Genomic DNA, 18,007 nt, shown 5'->3' with positions numbered 1-18,007 from the left:
TGTCATCCATTCTACAGTCTGCTCACTGCCTGACTTTAGTGGCCACTATGGGGACAGGCTACCCTGGGATCCTCCAGTGCCGAGAACAGCAGCATCGGTACCCACCTCCTTGCGGGCAGGGTCCACACCCTGTGGCAGGTCCTCCACAGCCTGGTGCATCAGCCTTTCCCGGGGCAGGCTCCCATTGGCCACTGAACTGCAGCAGCTGCTGGTGGAGCTTATCCTAGGATCCTTGCCATCAACGCTGAGGCCCAGCTCCAGATCTTTCTCTGGGCAATCCTGGGAACCCTTGGAGGCTAGTAGAGTCGAGGGACCTGCCTTGTTATCACTCAGCCGTTGAGTTATCTGGAAGTTATGTACTTCCTGTCCAGAGAGAAGACTCATGGTCCAGAAGATGGAGGACAGGCATCCACTAAAGACCACACTGAACCCGCAGGCCTCTTGGCACCATCTGAACCCGTGGCCCCTCCACCTCTGGACCATGTGAACCCAGACCACTATGTGGGTTTGCCAGGGTAACTGCCCAACACTTACTGCTGTCATCTCAGAAACGGCGACCCCTGGTCCCAGGCTTCCCTCCACCACCTCCTCATAAGACTGGTTGTTCTGGGGGCAGGAGTCCTGTTATCAGGACTGGCAAAGAAAGGAGCTCCCAGAAACCCAGTCAGGGGCCTAAAAAACAAGTTCAGTTCCCCCTCCCCGACTCATGGGAGGTCCTCAGCCCAGGAGGGCCTTGAACAGCTCCCACTCCACTCCCAGATGAAAACCCACTGGTGTGAAGCCTCACCATCCACTTGTAGGGGTCCCAGGTGGTAAACCACCCAGTGAAGGTGGCAGGCTCATAGCCCTGCTTGACCAGAACGATGGGTGTGTCCAGGCTCCTCTCCGCTGGATGAGTCCTCAGGTACTCGTGGCCCCAGGCCACTGCCTCCTTCTTCCACTCACCTGTAGCTTCCCCAAGCCACAGGAAGATCTGAGACACAGGAGGAAGCCTGGGCTTAGACGGGGGAGGGGCCCCCTGAGTCAGCCACCTCCTCCCTACTCCACGTTGTCAGATGGCCTCAGATCCCTGCATGCATATGCCTGGCCAAGAACACTCTTACCCAACAAGTTGAGATGCCTCCACACCCATGGGCACTTGCCATCACAGACATGCATGCATACATACATACATACATACATACATACATACATACATACATACATGCATAGTTAGGAAGCATTAGCATGTGGTAGGAACTAAGAACACAACAATGAAAAGAATCCAGGTCGCTGTCACTAAACCAGGTATTGTGGCACTGCCTGTAATCACAGCACTGGTGAGGCAGAGACAGGAAGACCAGTTCAAGTACCACATAAACAGGAGCGGGTAGGGTAGGCCTGAAATCCCAGCGCTTGGGAGGTGGATTCTGATAGATCATAGGAAGTTCAGGTTACATGGTGAGTTCAAAGCCATTCTGGACTATATGAGACTCTGCCTCAAAAAAAAATAAAAAGATTTGACAAAAATCTCTACCCCCATAGAATCTCCATGGGAGAGCAAGGCACATGTATGTCTCAGAAGAAAGTGAAAAAGAATCAGGCAATGCCAAGGGCCTAAGGTGGGACGTGTCCGCCATGCTTGGGATAGTAAGAGGCCCCACCGTGGCTGGAAAGAGCAGAAGGTGGAGTTGGGAGATTGGATCAGAGGGGCTGGCTAGGTAATGGGGTGGGGATCGTGGAGTGGGGAAGCAGGGAACCGAGTCTGGCCTTGAGTTTTCTGAGTGAAGTAGGAGCTCAAGCTCCTCAGAACTCAGACAGTACCACACACATTTCGTGACACACGCATGCACACAGTGACACACAATCTCTCACACAGAGACACACACATGCATACACACAGTCTCACACACATGCATACACACAGTCTCACACACAGAGACACATGCATACACATAGTCTCACACACAGAGACACACACATGCATACACACAGTCTCACACAGAGACATATGCATACACATAGTCTCACACACACATGCATACACACAGTCTCACACACACAGTGATACACACATGGACACGTGTGCATGCACGATCACAGCTACAAAGACACATTGTCCATTGCCATAAAGCCAGATAGCCAATCACAATCACACACTGTCACCCACCTTCGTCACAGTGTCTGCACAGAGACACAGTCACATTTGGTTACCAGTCATGCATATCTGGTTGGTTACATATACCATCTCATAGCCATACAGAATTTCACAGACTCACAAATACCGCTTCTCAGTCATACCAACAACCAATCATATATTCCTCCTTTCCCTCACACAGACACATGGACACATGCAGCTTCACCAGTTACAACTGGTCTGGCCAGTTCTATTTAGTCCTAGACCACACCATCGCTGGCATGGTCGGCCTAGTCCACAGCCATAGCTACCCAGTCAAACGTGAAGGTCCAAAGAACCATCACACACACACCCCGTCAGTCCTTCTATCTACTGCTATTGCTATACTGGCAGCCACAGGCCCTCAGTCATGTGGAGTCATACGTGTCATCATAGGACACACAGTATCACATACAATGTGCAAGGTCAGACTCACACATGGCCCGACTCCTGTTCCTAGTATGTTGTGGTTTTACTGACACTCCCAGACTCAGTCCATGGCAACAATCAGTCACAGGTTGAACTCACCTTCACACCCAACTACACCAATGCAGACACACCGTACATGCCCAGCCCAGCCAAGCCAGAGTGACTGCCTCACCTCCTGACAGGTGTCTAGTAACATGACATCATACTTGTCCAAGTCCTCTTGGCCAAAGAACACCACTTCCGTGAGAACCAGGCAGCCTGAGGGGCTGGAACACTCAAACAGTCGGGGCTGGATGCAGGAGACCTCGGGAAGCCTGGCCAGAGGAGGGGCTGTGAGGGGTGCAACTGGGCCACACTGGCCCTTGGCATGGGTGCCCCCACCCCCCAAGGATGCCCCCACCCCCAGCTCAGGGAAAACAGCTTCTTTGGACAGGAGCCTGGGCCTTCCTCTGGACTCTACCCACCCCTTGACTTCGTGTAGGGTGCCTGCTTTGGGCCAGGGTCCTTTTCTTTCAAGGGACAAATAGAGCAGGTGACTGAAAACCTGTCAGCTGCTCTGGATTTATCAAAGTAGGCACTGGAGAAGGGGACCCCAGACCTAATGGGGAGAAGCTGAGCTGAGGCCCTGCCCTCCCTAGAATGGGAGTCACCTGCACTCGGTTAAGTCAGGAACTAGCTTCAGTTACAGGGTGGAAGGAGGGGAGCACGTCCGGGGTGTTGTGGAATACTTAACTCTACAAAGTTGTGTTACTTTTGTTTCTGCTGTATTTGTTTAATTATATAAAGATGTGTTGCATTTGCTTCACCTTGCCTGCCTAGGGCACCTGATTGGTCTAATGAAATGCTGAAGGGCCAACAGCTAGACAGGGGAAGACTGGACAGGGTTGGTGGGCAGAGAGAAATCTAGGCTCAAGGGAGAAAAGAGAGAGAGGAAGGAAGAGAGGGACATGCCTGGGACCAGAAGCCAGGCAGCCAGACATGAGAATCCAGAAAGTAGGACAGACAGAAGGAAAGAAAGGGGAAAAGCCCCAAGGTAAAATGTAGACAAAGAGAAACATTAAAATAAGAGCAAAGCTAAGGCCGAGCATTCATAATAATAAGTCTCCATGTCATGATTTGGGAGCTAGTCGGTGGCCCAAAAGAAAGTCTGCTCCATGGGAGCCCAGTGGATGGCAGTGCCCAAGGACACAGCTCCTTCTATACTTGAGTCCTTACTCCGCCCTGATCTCCTATTCATCCCTTGTCCACTTACCCTGCGGTTTGGGGATTGCTCTTGGAGGCAATGCAGGAAGTGGACTCTGCCAGCAGAGGGTGCCGTTTCTCCCTGTCTGCCCTGGCATGTCCCCATCCAAGTTACCAAGGGCTAGAGACTGCAGATGGAGGGAACCCAGAGTTCCTCAGTTCCAGGCTTATCTTTCCAGCTCTCTCTGTGACCTTTTACTAGTCATCCACCTCTGGGCTTCAGCTCCCCCTCAAGATAAACATATTCTGCAATCCTGTTACCTCTTGTGGCTGGGATAGGGAGCCCGCCCTCCGAGGGCTTCCCAGAAGTGGGGAGGCTCCTGACCCTCCAGCACCGTTTCCATGTTATTTCCTGGGAAGACGGCGACCACCATCCGTGCCATCTCACGCTGGTCTCCACTACAGCCCTGGCAAGCAGAGGCTGGGTCAAACCCTGCAGCAGGCAGGCCTTCACCTCCAGTCCCATGTCCATCCACTGGGGCACATGGGGAGCTGGACCTGAGCCAAGGGAGGCCTAAGCTGTGGGTGAGGCCCCTGTGAGCAAGCTTCCTCAGCTGTGACCCCCTAGGTCTAGAGCGTGGATGAGAGACACCAAGGCTTGGGGGTCATTTGCGGTTTATGCTAAAGATAAGGAAACAACAAAACCCACAAGCAGACCCAGATTTAGGTGCTGTGGGATAATGCTTTGAGAAGTTTTAATTAATATAAGCATCTGTGTGTTTACTTGGGTCTGAGCGGCTGCGGACCAGGCAGGACACAGAAAAACTTTCAGCTATAACTAGGCCTCTCCCTTTCCCAGAGAGACTTGGGAAAAGCCCCCAAGCAGGAAGGGAGGCAGCCAGAGCCAGGCTTGCCTCTGACCTAAGGAACCCCAGCCCACTTGTGACTATGTAACTTCCCTAGCTCTATCAGGGTCCCTGGGCCACTTCACACCACCCCCAGAACCACCTCACTGGCCTATAGCTGGTTGGGTTTCAAGTCTGCATTCAGGTGGAGGGGACCCATCTCTGACCTCACCACCTTTCCAAGTGGAGACTCACTGGTACCTTCCCAAACCAGAGGTAGCAGGCATCATTTGTGACCAGGAAGAAGATGTCGCTGGAGATGAGGGAGGAGGCACGGGCTTGCACCTCCATGGTTCTGGTGTTGTGGCTGTCAGTCCCTTGCACGTGGAACAGCCTCGGGCTGGATGTCGGCGGTCTCTTTCCTCTGTTGCCTGCACACCCCTAGAAGAAGGTGGGGCCTCAGCTGAGGCAAGGGCTCCTGGGGACCACCTCCCTGTCCTAGTGGTGAGCAAACTGCTTCAGGACTAAGGCTACCACTGTCCTCTGGCCCTTTGAGTGTGGACTGTGGCAGTCCTGTCTGCATAGGACAGTAAAACAGACCTTTTCAAATTAGACTCGTCACACATCTCAGAGGGCCCAGAGCAGGCTCCTACCACCATGGTATGCATCTCATCTAGGCACAGAATCAACAGAGCCAGGGATTATGAGACCTCTGAAATGGACCCAAAATGAACCCTTCGTCTCTGGAGTGGCTATGTTAGATAGGTGATGATGATGATGATGATTGTTATTACTATTAGTGTGTGCATACGCATGTGTACTCATGAAGGCCCCAGGATGTCAGATGTCATTCTCAGGAATGCTGTCCACCTTCTTTTACATAAAGTCTCTCATTGGTCTAGAGTTCACCAAGTAGGCTACACTGGCTGGCCATCAAGCCCCAGGAATCCTCCTATGTCCACTTCCCAGGGTAGGATCATAAGCATGCAGCATCCTATCCAGCATCTTTATGTAGGTGCTGGAGTCACATTCAAGCTTGCAAGGCTAACACTTTACCAATGGAGCCATCTCTCCAGCCCCTGTGTCAAAGGGATGAAAGGTCCAACATGGGCTCTACCTGGAAGACCACCAGCTGCCCCTGGAAGATGGCTAGGAAGTGGGGGGGCTCTCTACCCATGGTCACATGTTCCTGCACCAGTGCTCCCTGGTACATGAGGTCCAACTCCTCAGCATTGCGGCTCAGGGCCTGGGTGTCTTCTATGGTGGTCTGGTGGCTCTGCAGCAGGGAGGGAGACAATAATGGCCTGGGGTTTCCTATTCCGTTCTTAGATTCCAGGCCTTGGGCTGGACAGCATGACACCCCAGCATGTAGACATACCTGCCATAGGTACAAGATGTACCGGACACGGCCAAGTGTCTGGTATGTGTAGAGAGCAAGGTAGCAGTTTCCTGAGCACAACTGGCCATGGTGCTTGGGGTCCACAGGCTGCCTTTGTAAGTCCTGGATGCACCACACCTGAGGAGCAAGGGACCCATGGGCACAGATGACCCTTACTGGTAGCAGCCTGCCCACCTGCACCCAGCCAGAAAGCTCTCGTTGGCTCATCTGGGCCAGCAGGCAGCTTGTCCAGCTCTGTGCCTTCTATAGTTCACCCTGGGCCTGGGAGTGGCCTTTCCCCGACAGGCCGTAGTAACCATGCCTTTGCTGGCCCTCTCAGCTTAGATTTAGTTTGCATTCTGCACCTGGGAAAGTAAGTGAAAGTCTAGAGGCTGCAAGAGGGATCCAGCTCCTGGCCCATGGCTACCTCAGTCTAGACCCCACTGGCTACAGCCCTGGTTAGGGGCAGACAGCATCCCTCCCCCATGCACAGAGCTGCGCTGTTCAGCTGTTCAGTCGAGGATAGCAGAATCGAGGCTGGAAGAGAAGCGTCGGCACTCTGGAGGGGAAAATTCCTTTTTTCCTTAAAGTATCATTTACCATCATTAACAACAGCAACACAACCCTCAAATAAAACAACAACAACAACAACAACCCCTAAGCGAACAAAAATCAGGGCTGGCTGTGTGACTCAGCTGGTCAAGTGTTTGTCCAGCATGCACAATGTCTTAGAACCCCTCAAAACAGGGATTCCCCCTTGTAACCATGGCATTAGGGAGGTGAGGCTGGAGAATCAGAAGTTCAAGGTCAGCCTCGACTATATATCGAGTTTGAGGCCAGCTTGGGATATGTGAGACCCTGTCTAATAAAACAAACAAAAAACCAACGCCTGCCTCCTCAAAGGCTGAGATGACAGTGCTTGCCCACATTTGTCCTAGTGATGGCTTGTTACTATGGGAGCCACACCTCAGCTTTAGAACCAGACAGAACTGGTGGAAGTCCAGGTCTGTGCAGGTTCCTGGCATGTGACCTGTAAGTTGGGGATCACAGGGCCAAGCTCATTGCACATCAGCCTGCCTGGAACCAGCGCCTGGTGTCCGTTATCCACACCACTGAGAGCTTCACCAGGGGACTTCCCCTCTAGACCAGGCCATCAAAACCCCACACTTTTCTGAAAAGGCTGCCAGGGACCAAAACCTCCCCAAAGGTACACCTACCTGGGAGCGAGTTCTCTCCACTTCCACAGGCCCCTCGACTTTGTGCTTGGAGCTGATCCCAGACCCCCCTACCCGACTTCCTTCCCATCCTCCCGCAGCTTTCACCCACTCTTGCTCTGTCCATCTGGTCCCCGTCCAGTCCCCTCTACTCATCCCCAAACCCCCTCTTTTCTCCTCGTCCTGGGTTTCCTCCATTACCCTGTCTCCGCTCACTGCCTGCTTCCCAGTCTTCCCACCCACCCTCTGTCTTCCCCTGCTCTTCTCTTCCCTCCGTCTCTTCTCACCCATCACTCCTGGTCATCCATATAAGAGTAAACATACGCAGAACTTCCATTTTCTCTGACCTCAGCTTACCTACAGAATTTAGACACACACACACACACACACACACACACACACACACACACACACACACACGCTCAGAAACCTTGCTTCCATTTTATGAACTCAAACACAGCCTTGCGGGAACTAACAGTTCTGCCTTAACATGTCCAATAGGTCAGTATGAGAACACTGGTCTGAGACCAGATGAGGGCTTCATGACAGTATGTTAAGGGCTAGGTGTGTTTGGAGCTGTGATTTGAGTGACCGTGTACCTGTGTTGGCCACAGGGCACGGTCTCTTGTCCAGGTATTGTCAAGTGGCATGTCTGTGAGGGAGTGACCATGGTGTTGTATGACTTGAGATGACTGTATGAGCCAGTTGTTGGAGAGTGGGCATTCGTGTTTCTGCTTCCTTGAATATGTCCCTGGTGGTGGGTGGGTGGGCACCACGTGTTCCTGGGTCATTTTAGTTGGTGAGACAGTGTCTCCTGTAGTTTGGACTGGCCTTGAACTCCTGATATTCTCTCCTCCAGAGTGCTGGGTTTCCAGGCATGACCTCCACCCCCACTTCACTTCCAGTCAACTGTTCTCTCTCCTTGTATGCACACTACCAACCCCAAGCCGGTGCCCTCACCTCCACCTTCCCAGAGCCGTCATCCACCATTCTGAGCTGGGCCGCTAGCTCAGGCTGGGTGTGCAGCTTGCCTATGTCCGGCTTTGCCTGCATCAGTTTATCTGCATGTGGAGCTGAGAGTCAACGACGTTCTTCAGCGCCTCTGGGCCCACTCACTGCTCCCGCATCTCATAGGGTCTGGGGCACACCCTCTTCCTTCTCATCCTCGGGGGCCACACCACCTGCCTGTCTAGCCCCCTCCCCAGCAGCCTCTGGTTCCTTCCAGGTCTGTCCACCCCCAGGCTCCACCCCTGCACCCCTCCTTCACTCACTCTTCCCTTTGTGTTTTTTCCCATCTTGCTCCTCTGACCACATCTGGAACAGCTGCTGGAAGGCTGTGGACTCTGCACCTTCATTCACCACCTCCACATTGGTGTAGTTTGGGTAGCCTTTGGCCTGGATGAAAGCCTGAGACATGGCTCTGTTAAGCAGGCCTGTGGCTCAAGGGCTCTAGGCTGTGTTCAGCCCAAGGAACACCACCACCCCCCCCCCCCCCCCCCCCCCGCCGCCGCCACTGTGGCTACCAGGACAGCCAAGCTCTGAGCTGTGTTAATTAACCAAACTTGAGACCCATTTAACAAGCTGGCTCTCTCACTACTGATTCTCTGAGATCTCTCAGGGGAGGCATGGTCCCTTTAATCCAAGCCTGGCCATGGCATACCCTACAGTCCCATAAACCTCTGCCTCCCACACACAATGCAGAAGGCTCTCAGGCCTCAAGACAAGGCTAAGTCCTGCACACATGACCTCTGGGGTGTCACGCATCTTCTCTCCCATGCAAAGTTTCCAGGGTAGACACACTTTCTGACCCCAGGATAAAGATGTTCTAGGGGAGAGCTATTTCTTCCCTTAGACCCCAGGAGGACATCCTTACCAGATCTGTCTTGCCTCCCTGTAGGGGCCCCAAGACCTTACCACAGCCCTGTTGAATGCAGCCTTCTTGTCCTGGGGGCTGGACTTTCGTCCCTGCCACATGTAGATCTTGAAGCCACCCTGGTCCAGGAGATAGCAGCCCTAGGAAGAAGTGTTTGGTTAGCAGGGACTGGGGTTGTGAGGGGGGATGGCTGGGGGATGTGTGGGTACTGGGTCCAGGCTTTCCTTACTTCCTCTTGCAGGAGGTCCTGGGTCAGTGGTCGGGTGGCCAATTCCTGGACCACCAGGTCTGTTCCCTTCTCGCAGACACTGGGGGACAAACATCCAGATGTGGACAGCTGGCCTCTTCCTGGCCTGATGCCATCCCAGCACCCTTGAACTTCTCTGGTTTCCCAGAGACTGAAGTCATGAGCTGTGATCTCAATTATTGTGACCTTGCTTGGGGCTTAGGTGGCTCCTTGACCCTCACAGGGCCTCGATGTCCCATCTGTACAATGGGCTTCTCATTATGCTGCCACAGACGATGCAAGAGTGCATATCATGAGATATACAGGCATGGCCAATCCCAACACCCCACATGTCCTACCCAGAGACCTTTGTGTTTTCACTCGAGGTTTCTGTAGAGATGCTGTGTGGTTCCAGTAACAGACACACAGTTGTGACCCTTCACTCTCCCATGCCCACCCCAGTTCTGCTCACTGGTAGAGGCGGATGTGGGCCTTCTGCTGCTGGCTAACACTGTTGATGGGTGCAGAAGCACTCAGGCTGCCTGATCTGCAGCCCAGCACAGCCTCCATGATGTGCATGAGGTCTGCGGCTTTCTTCTCATCATCCACCACGCCAATCTGGGCACGGCCACCACGCTCCCTATCCCTCAGGCTGCAAGTCAGGGTCAGTGCCTGCAGGAGAGGACCCAGCAGTCAAGTCTTCTTAGGAGTGGCCCCTCACTCCACACACAGCCCAGCCCAGGCCTTTCTTATAGCTGCTTGGTACCCATAGGCATGGGGAGAGGGACTGGAAAGCTGGTGTCCTGTCCTTCTAGTGTTTCCAGATCTACCATCAGTGGAACGTCTGAACTTTGCCTGTTGGATTGAGACAGAGAGCCCAGCTACCTCTGTGGGTGGCCAGATGATGGATACTTGGAGGGCTACCTCTCCCCAAGCCCCATACACCCGGCTCTTAGGGTAGACACTGACCCGTGATTTCTCAGAAATGCCAGTATTAGGTCCATTCCATTGGATCAACACCTTGCCCAGGTCCAACAGGAAGATGCCCCCCTTATTAAAGCTGTTCCAGGACAAGGCCACCTTCCGGAGCCAGGAGAGAGATGTGGAAGAAAAAGGTGTCAGATCACCAGGCAAGGGGAGGAGGGAAGGGAAGGGGAAGGAAAGGGGAGTGGGCTAGGCAGGTTGTGTCGCTTGTATGAATGAGACTATGTGCAGCTGTGTGTGTGACAGTGTCTGTTACAGCATGCAGGCACATGTCTTCATGGCCACATGTGACCCTCTATGTGGTTACAGAAGTAGGGCCTAGGTAATTGCTTATCTCTGTATGGACAGGCATTCGTGCATATATGGGACACCCTATATGAACAAGTGTGTATGCTCATGGTGACAGTGTATATGTGCCTGTGTGGTGACAGTATGCAATGGAGCATAGGCTAGTTATTTAATCAGACACATTTGGAGGACAGTAAATAACCACAGTGGCATAAAAGGAAAAACCAAGGTCTACACAATGTCCATCCCCACACAACCAGGATTCTGTGGGGTTACAGTGCATTCTGGGAAGGACTATGTGTGTTACAGGGCTGCTGTAAGCTTGGTTGACTGTAGATATACAGCTAAAGGGCCACCATCCATACTGTCGATGAACGTTCATTGCATCAAACTCTGGCCACAAGCAGAATGTCTTGCTCCTCTGTTAATTTCCTGGTGTGTGAAAGTAAAGGGCGCTTTGTGTTAGTTTATGAAAGGGCACTGCATGGACCAGAGTAAAGATGCCATCCAAGGATGATGGAGTAGACTGTGTGCGTGTGTGTGTGTGTGTGTGTGTGTGTGTGTGTGTGTGTGTGTGTGTATGAATGGTGTGAGAGAAGTGTGAGGCTATAGACACTCCCACCATGTGGCCTTCAAGGGCCCAGTGCACCACTGCATCTGCCTCCTCGGCCCAGGTTCTTAAAGTACCCATGAGACATGAGGAAAGACAGACCAGCAGCAGAGCAGAGGTGGAGCCAGGAACCCAAGGCTGCCTGTGTCTGCTGAGTGAGGTGGGCCGTCTGGGGAACTGTAGCTCATTGTTCCACACACTCCCCACATCCTCCACCAACTCCTGCCCTTCCTTATGCTTCAGGATACTCAGCTGTGTGAGTCTGGAGTCAGACCATGTCCCCGGTGCCCTCACCTCAGTGGCAGACACATGCTTCCTTCCCCTGATGTGTAGCAGTCGCTGGACCTTGTACATGTTGGTCTCCACATGCTTGAGAGCAGAGGCTTGGCCTCCCTTCCTGTAGCTGAGAAAGGGACAGGGACCCATGATTGAAAACATACTTCATGCAAGAGCGAGTGTGGGAGTGAGCAAGTGCACGTGTGTAATTATGTGTGGGGATGATATGTGTCTGTGTAAGACATGTATTTGAGTACATAGGTACATGAGGCACAAGTGTGCATTGCTTATTAGCATGTAGAACTGTGTGAACTGAGGTATGTTAGGGGATTTCATATGGGCTTTTTACCCAGGTGAGTCTAGATATGAGTAGATGGAAGGGCATATCTGTGTGGTGGATATGAATATTCAGGTATGCATGCCCATCTACAGGACATATATGGAATGGCATGTTTTATTTCATATGCACATATTTGACCCAGTGATTTGAAACAAAAATGATTTAGTATTGGCAATTAGGTTAACTATTTTCAATCTAAATACTTGAATGCCAGTGGTGGCAGTGCACACCTTTAGTCTCAGCACTTGGGAGGCAGAGGCAGGCAGATTTCTGTGAGTTCAAGGCCAGCCTGGTCTACAAAGTGAGTTCCAGGACAGCCAGAGCTGTTACACAGAAAAACCCTGTCTTGAAAAACCAAAACCAAAAACCAAAAACAAAAAAGCCAAAAACCCAAACAAAACACCTTGAAGCAAAAGTAAAGGAGACATTTCTCCCAGTAGAACCAAGCGAGCTCTGGACCACTGGTGACCACTCCTACGTACAGACGAGACCCACGACAAGGTGGCCACAAGCATTCACAGTAGTACTATTCAGAACAGCCCCAAAGTAGAAGTGGCACACGTGTCCACTGGATGCTGAACTGATAACACAGGGTAGGCTCACACAGCGGACTATTATTTCACAGTGAGATGAAGTCAGGCAGTGAGCATGCCACAGTATGGGTGGGTCTTGAAAACAGGATCAGGAGGGATGAGGCTCACCTGCCATGTGGGCAAGGCTCTGGCTTCCATCCTTAGCATAGGTGGGAGAGGAGGAGGAGAGGAAGGAGGAGCGAAAGGAGGAAGAGGAGGCAGAGGAGGAGGGAGAGGAGGAGGGAGAGGAAAAGATTAAGACAGAATGAAAACAAGTCAGCCATGGAAAGCTCACTTTCTGTGTGGTTTCACTTACAGAACAAGTCCAGAATGGGCAAATGTGTGGACAGAAAGTAGGCTAGTCACTGCCTTTGGCAGGAGAAAGGATGGAGGGAAGGACCTGGAAAGAGGCTGCCCAAAGGCTTTTCAGGGTGATGGAAATGTTTTAAAACTGATTGTGGTAATGGTCACATACCTCTTAAACCACTGGATTGTATGCTTGAGATGGGTGGAATGTATGTGAGCTTACATATTTTAACAAAGTACCTACACATGCATACGTGTACACACACACACACACACACACACACACACACACACACACACACACACTCAATTCAGCCAAAGAAAAGCCATTATCTCAGGTGGCTGGTGGTACCCTCACCAGAGTATTGAACACACTGTGTCCCCTCTCTCTGTGCCCAGCTCTCTCAGCACTCACATGACACCGGGGAGGAAATAGCTGTGGAAGCGGTCGGACTCATGGCCCTGTGACTCTCGGTGCAGCGCCGTCTGGTCTCCTAGAGCCTCCTGTAGGCGCTGCAGGAAGGTGACTGCAGCCCTCTGACTCTCTGCGCTGGCCTCCTTGCCGATCCAATAGTGCAGGTCCCCGGACCCTCTGTGGGTGGCCTTTGGGCTCTGAGGGACCTAGGGTCCAGGCATTGTTATATGTGGAGGGGATGGATGAGACCAGGCTCCAGGGCCTGGTTGGAGAGTGTGGTGGAGCCAGTGATCAAGAAACCAGTGGGCAGGTGTGTGGACGGAGGCTATGAGGGGAACTGGGACAAACAGGCCTCAGGGCAGCAGCTCCTTGTGGGTGGCATGTGGTGTGGGGGCTCTTGATCTCAAGACAGAGTTCATTTCCTGGCCTGAGTTTCTTCAGCTCTGGGCTATGTCGCCCCTCAGACAGACTCCCCAAGTGACTTACGTGGAGGATGACATAGCAGCATTCCTCGAAGAAATTCCCATGAGCCCTTTCAGGCAGCGGCAGCATCTTTAGGTTCTGGGAGAAGAGGTTGCCAAGTAACAAGTTAGGGACCTCTGCTTATGACTTCCAGAGACAGGGTAGAGGAGGGAGCTCTCAACAAGAGATGGGAGACTATTCCATCTCACAGGCTGTGCTCTCTGGTCTTGCCCCTCACCTCAGTAATCCATATTTGGAGTGCTCTGTGACTGTCGATGGCTGGGACGTCTTGGTTGGTGTCCATCCTAGGTTAGTCAAGAATGATGGAAATGCAAATGTTGGAGGCCAACCTCTGGCTACTTTCTCACAGGCTCCAAGCAAGAGTTCTCCTGCCACCTAACACTCTCCCAAACACCTTCATTATAGAATGTAACTTTCATTAAACATGCAATTCAGCAAACCAGGACAGACTCACAGGGACCTGGTTTGTCTGTGGGAATGCTTTACATCAGGCCAAGAGTGCCCTTCCGCAGCAGCAACATCTGTAGAGAGTTAGAAACTGACCACAAAGGGCTGGAGGTGTAGTTCAGTTGGCAGAATGCTTGCCTAGCATGCATAAAGCCCTGGATCTGACCCCCAGCACCACACAGAACATGGCATGATGGTGCATGGCTTTAATCCCAGCACCCAGGAGGTAGAGGCAGGAGGATCAGAAGTTCAGGATCATCCTCAGATATATAGTGAATGTGAGGCCAGGTGGAGAGATAGGAGCCCTTGTCTGAAAAATCAGAAGGAGAAAGAAGCATGCTGGCAGCTTTTAGACAGACCCAGGGGCTGCAGACTCAGGGACAGTCGCTGCAGGCAGTGGTAAAGGAGGATCTTTCAAAGGACCCCTCCAGTCTGCAGGGGAGGACCCTGCAAATGGGTGCATTCTTGAAATGGGGCTCAGTGTTGTATGGAAGGACAGGTTCTGACATCAAGGAAAGGGCAGTAACTACACAAAGGTCTGACAAAGTTAGAAACGAGTGTATAGATAGACACAGGGTCTGCACAGTGCAACAGGCTGGACAGATAGCGGCTTTACACACAGGCATGCCTCCGCAGGCTGATGAAGTATTGAACGACTCAAGGTTTCCAGAGAGAAATGAGTTCTTCATGCAGGGGCCCTCCATGTATACAAGGATAGCTGGGAGAGACCCAGGCGCTACCCAGGGAAGGTCAGACAGGTTTGGCAAATAGGCAGAGACTGGAAGCTGAGAAGGCTCTATAAACAGGTACAGGCTCTACAGGCACACAGGAGCTCTGCAGCCTGGGGAAGGCCATGCAGCCTGGGGAAGACCATGCAGCCTGGGGAAGGCCATGCAGCCTGGGGAAGGCCATGCTAATGTGGATAAGAAAGGACTCTGTAGAAGGGGTGGAGTCTGAGGCTATGGACAAGCACATCAATGCACAAGGCTCTGCAGACAGCAGTCACCCATAGCTATAGCAAGGAGCTCTAGTCAGAGCCCTGGAAAAGCTCTGTAGACATGCCAGAGCTTCATATGCAGGACAGGTACAGAAAACCATGGCGGGCTTTGCAAAGAGATTTTGGATCTGTAAAATGACCCACCCCATCCTGTGGTCAGCTTGGGGAGCCTGCAGAGGATCTACATAAGCCTACAAGGATCTACAGAGCGGTTCTGTCAATGGCATTGACTTCTCCTGAGAGGCAGGGTGTGCGGGTTGAGCCCCAGGGAAACTAGTGCTGAGTGCAAGTGCATTCACCTGGACACGGCAGGATTATGAAGTGGGTCTGTGGGGAGCCCCAGGTCTGCAAATAGGGGCAGGCTATACAGGTTAGTTTGGAAATGGCCCAGGCTCTGTCAGTAGGGATGAACTCTGTCCACAGGTCTACTTGCAAACAAGAGTGTACAGACGCAGAGGCTCTACACACAGGGATGATGTCTGCAGAAGCACGTGGGTGTTGCCAGACAAACATCACCCCTGTCCAGTGAGAAATTCTCCATTGGAACAAAGTGAATGAATTTCTACCCAGGTCAGTTCAGACAGGCTGTACAAGTAGGGAAAGCCCCCTAAAAAGATCATGGGGTCACATGTGAGCATCAGGCTCTGCAGAACAGATGTGGACAGAGCATGGTTCTAAAGTGGGAGGAAGCTCTGCCATCAGGTCATAGACAGAGACAAGATAACCATCCTGCAAGTGTGAAGGTATTCGAGAATGGCACTTGTGTTCCACCCTCTTGGTGGACACCCCTCCCAATTGGCATGTCCTCATAATTTCATTCTGGAGGGAGGAAAGGCTGATGCCCTGGGTCAGCTTGAGGAAGGGCTTGTCTTCCAAAGAGAGACTTCACACAGTTCTGACAACTTGTCAGAACACCTTGCAGGACAGATCGGAGCACACAGAACAGTGACAAAGGTGGGTCAGTGATGGACAGGACTGCACTTTGGTCATGCAGACCTCCTGTGCTCCATTTAACCTCGAACCTCATAGCAGGACTTGGGCGGTGGTCACTGGACCTCTATTTGTTCCTCCTCTCAGTGTGGCCACATTGGTTATATCTCCTCTCTCCGCTTTTCATCAGTGTCCGTTCGGTTAGCCTGGCGAGTGTGGGCGGCTGAGCCTCGCTTGCAGGACCATCACGGAATAAGCTCTGATCCTCAAAGTTCTGATAACATTACAGTGGAGGAAACAATTGCCCCTAGACAGGGACAGGCACCATAAGCAGACAAATCTTTGCAGACAGACACCTAGACAGAGGCACTGGGCTGCTCTGTAGCCAGGACAGGCTGTGCATGCCCACATCTGGAATAAAAGCAAACCTCACATGGGGAGCGATGGAAACTGTGGAGAGACATCTAGACTGTGAAGAGGTACCGGCTTTACAGGCTCGACAAACAAGACAGAAGATCTGTCAACTCAGGATGGAGACTCTATACAGGACTGTGACAGATTCTGCAGCAAGAAACAGGCTCAGGTGACCGCAGAAGGTTGGGCCATGAAGCGTGTGCTTTCCCGATGCAGCCTTGAAAGCAGCTGAATATACATACGGACTCTGCAAACAGTCCCTGAGCTTGCTGGAGTCCATGCTCTGTAAGTCTGAGTGTGTAGAGGAGAAACATGACAGAGGCCGTGGAGAAGGGCGCTACCAGCCCCATCCTCTCATACTCAGCTACTTGAAGTGTTCCCTGCTTTGGAAACTGCAAACAGTCATGGGCTCTACAGGCATGAAAGTCAAGTTTTTGTTAGTCCTCAATGTACCTTTCCACATCTAACCTAACTCCTGCTCAGTAGGCAGACACAGTCAGTGGGTTCTGAGTCTCACATGGGTGGCCCTGGTGCACCAGAGACTTCTTTGCTCTTGATTGGGCATCCCAGTCCTGCCCCACCAACAGCAAGAACTCTCTAGGATCTGCTGCCCTGTGTGACAGCCGAGAGGGGACAAGGTGAGGTAAGACAGTTACAGAACCGGAGGTTCTGTATTCTGTTCACATTCTTTACTTCTTGGTCTAGGGCTCCCGAGGGCTGGGCTCAAGACAAGGTGGCCTGGAAAGGGGGTGGGGCAGGGGGCTGTCTATGCTGAGTCACACTAGTGGAGGCTGTGGGCTGGGGCAGTAATGGGAACTAGTATACCAGCCTCTCCTACAGCCCCGGGGAAATCTTGCGCAGGTCTGGGTCTCCCAATATGGAGCAAGACAAATCCGTAGATAGTTGTTGACTGACCAAGGCTTGGCCAAGACAAATGCAAAAGGGAGTCACCAGGCATGCTAACAAAGCCTCCAGGTGTAGTCATTGTGTGACGATGACACACAGGACAGACAGGCACAGTGGTCATCTCCAGCAACAGAAAATGTGATGATACACTGTGACGGGACTCTTCAGCAAAGACACTCACTGAGTTTATATGCAAAACCAGTGACAGGAGAGTGACCAGGGACTCAGACAGGCAGACCTGAGGCACAGACAGATGAGAGCTAGGTATATAGGTCGTGTAACTATAAGGCCACAGCGAGTGGGGTGGGAAGACCACTGACCCATCTCAGGGCCACAGAAGACAGAAGGGCGGATTGGCAGCTGGACGTTGTGCCTAGGCTGGTCCCAGTGGGAGGGGCAGCATCATCCCAAGGGTGGCTGGGAAGGAGCCCCGATACCCATACCCACAGCCTGGAGTGTCAGATTGGAGCTGGAACCCTGTCCCTCTTGCTAGGCAGGTGAGGAGAGAAACCTTCAAAGCAGGGGTCCCTCCCTTCTCTCCTCTAACACCCTGTTTCCTCCAGACGCCTTCCTAGAGGTTCCATCTTTGCCCAGAGGGTCACCTGTGGCCCACGAGCCCCCACCCCTGGAAGTTCCCTTTAACTTTCCAGCACCTCCCCAGAGGGGATGCCGTCCCATGCCCTTCTCATCCCTGGAGGTCCTCTTACCTTCCCAGGGTTCCTTCCTCTCCTGCACTG

The 18,007-nt window shown here is 52.4% G+C and overlaps 1 protein-coding gene across 1 annotated transcript in view; it reads right to left on the bottom strand.

Annotated features, from left to right (window-relative positions):
* Vill (villin like) overlaps positions 1 to 18,007 on the bottom strand; it is a 19,774-nt gene extending 1,767 nt beyond the window's left edge. The window contains exons 1-19 of the mRNA XM_036193198.1: positions 17,978 to 18,007; positions 13,794 to 13,860; positions 13,580 to 13,654; positions 13,094 to 13,299; positions 11,479 to 11,587; positions 10,272 to 10,382; positions 9,775 to 9,974; positions 9,306 to 9,384; positions 9,118 to 9,216; positions 8,475 to 8,610; positions 8,164 to 8,264; positions 5,990 to 6,127; positions 5,729 to 5,887; positions 4,873 to 5,052; positions 4,088 to 4,233; positions 2,757 to 2,898; positions 788 to 973; positions 535 to 606; positions 106 to 363 (exon numbers count right to left, since the gene is read on the bottom strand). Coding sequence (XP_036049091.1) covers positions 106 to 363; positions 535 to 606; positions 788 to 973; positions 2,757 to 2,898; positions 4,088 to 4,233; positions 4,873 to 5,052; positions 5,729 to 5,887; positions 5,990 to 6,127; positions 8,164 to 8,264; positions 8,475 to 8,610; positions 9,118 to 9,216; positions 9,306 to 9,384; positions 9,775 to 9,974; positions 10,272 to 10,382; positions 11,479 to 11,587; positions 13,094 to 13,299; positions 13,580 to 13,654; positions 13,794 to 13,859 — 2,463 coding nt within the window. The 5' untranslated portion in view covers position 13,860; positions 17,978 to 18,007. The remainder of the gene's footprint in view (positions 1 to 105; positions 364 to 534; positions 607 to 787; positions 974 to 2,756; positions 2,899 to 4,087; positions 4,234 to 4,872; positions 5,053 to 5,728; positions 5,888 to 5,989; positions 6,128 to 8,163; positions 8,265 to 8,474; positions 8,611 to 9,117; positions 9,217 to 9,305; positions 9,385 to 9,774; positions 9,975 to 10,271; positions 10,383 to 11,478; positions 11,588 to 13,093; positions 13,300 to 13,579; positions 13,655 to 13,793; positions 13,861 to 17,977) is intronic.

The sequence above is a fragment of the Onychomys torridus genome, chromosome 7, assembly GCF_903995425.1.
Source record: "Onychomys torridus chromosome 7, mOncTor1.1, whole genome shotgun sequence".
Classification (NCBI taxonomy): Eukaryota; Metazoa; Chordata; class Mammalia; order Rodentia; family Cricetidae; genus Onychomys; species Onychomys torridus.
Note: the sequence above shows the minus strand (reverse complement) of the source record. Positions and strands in the feature narration are given on the sequence as shown.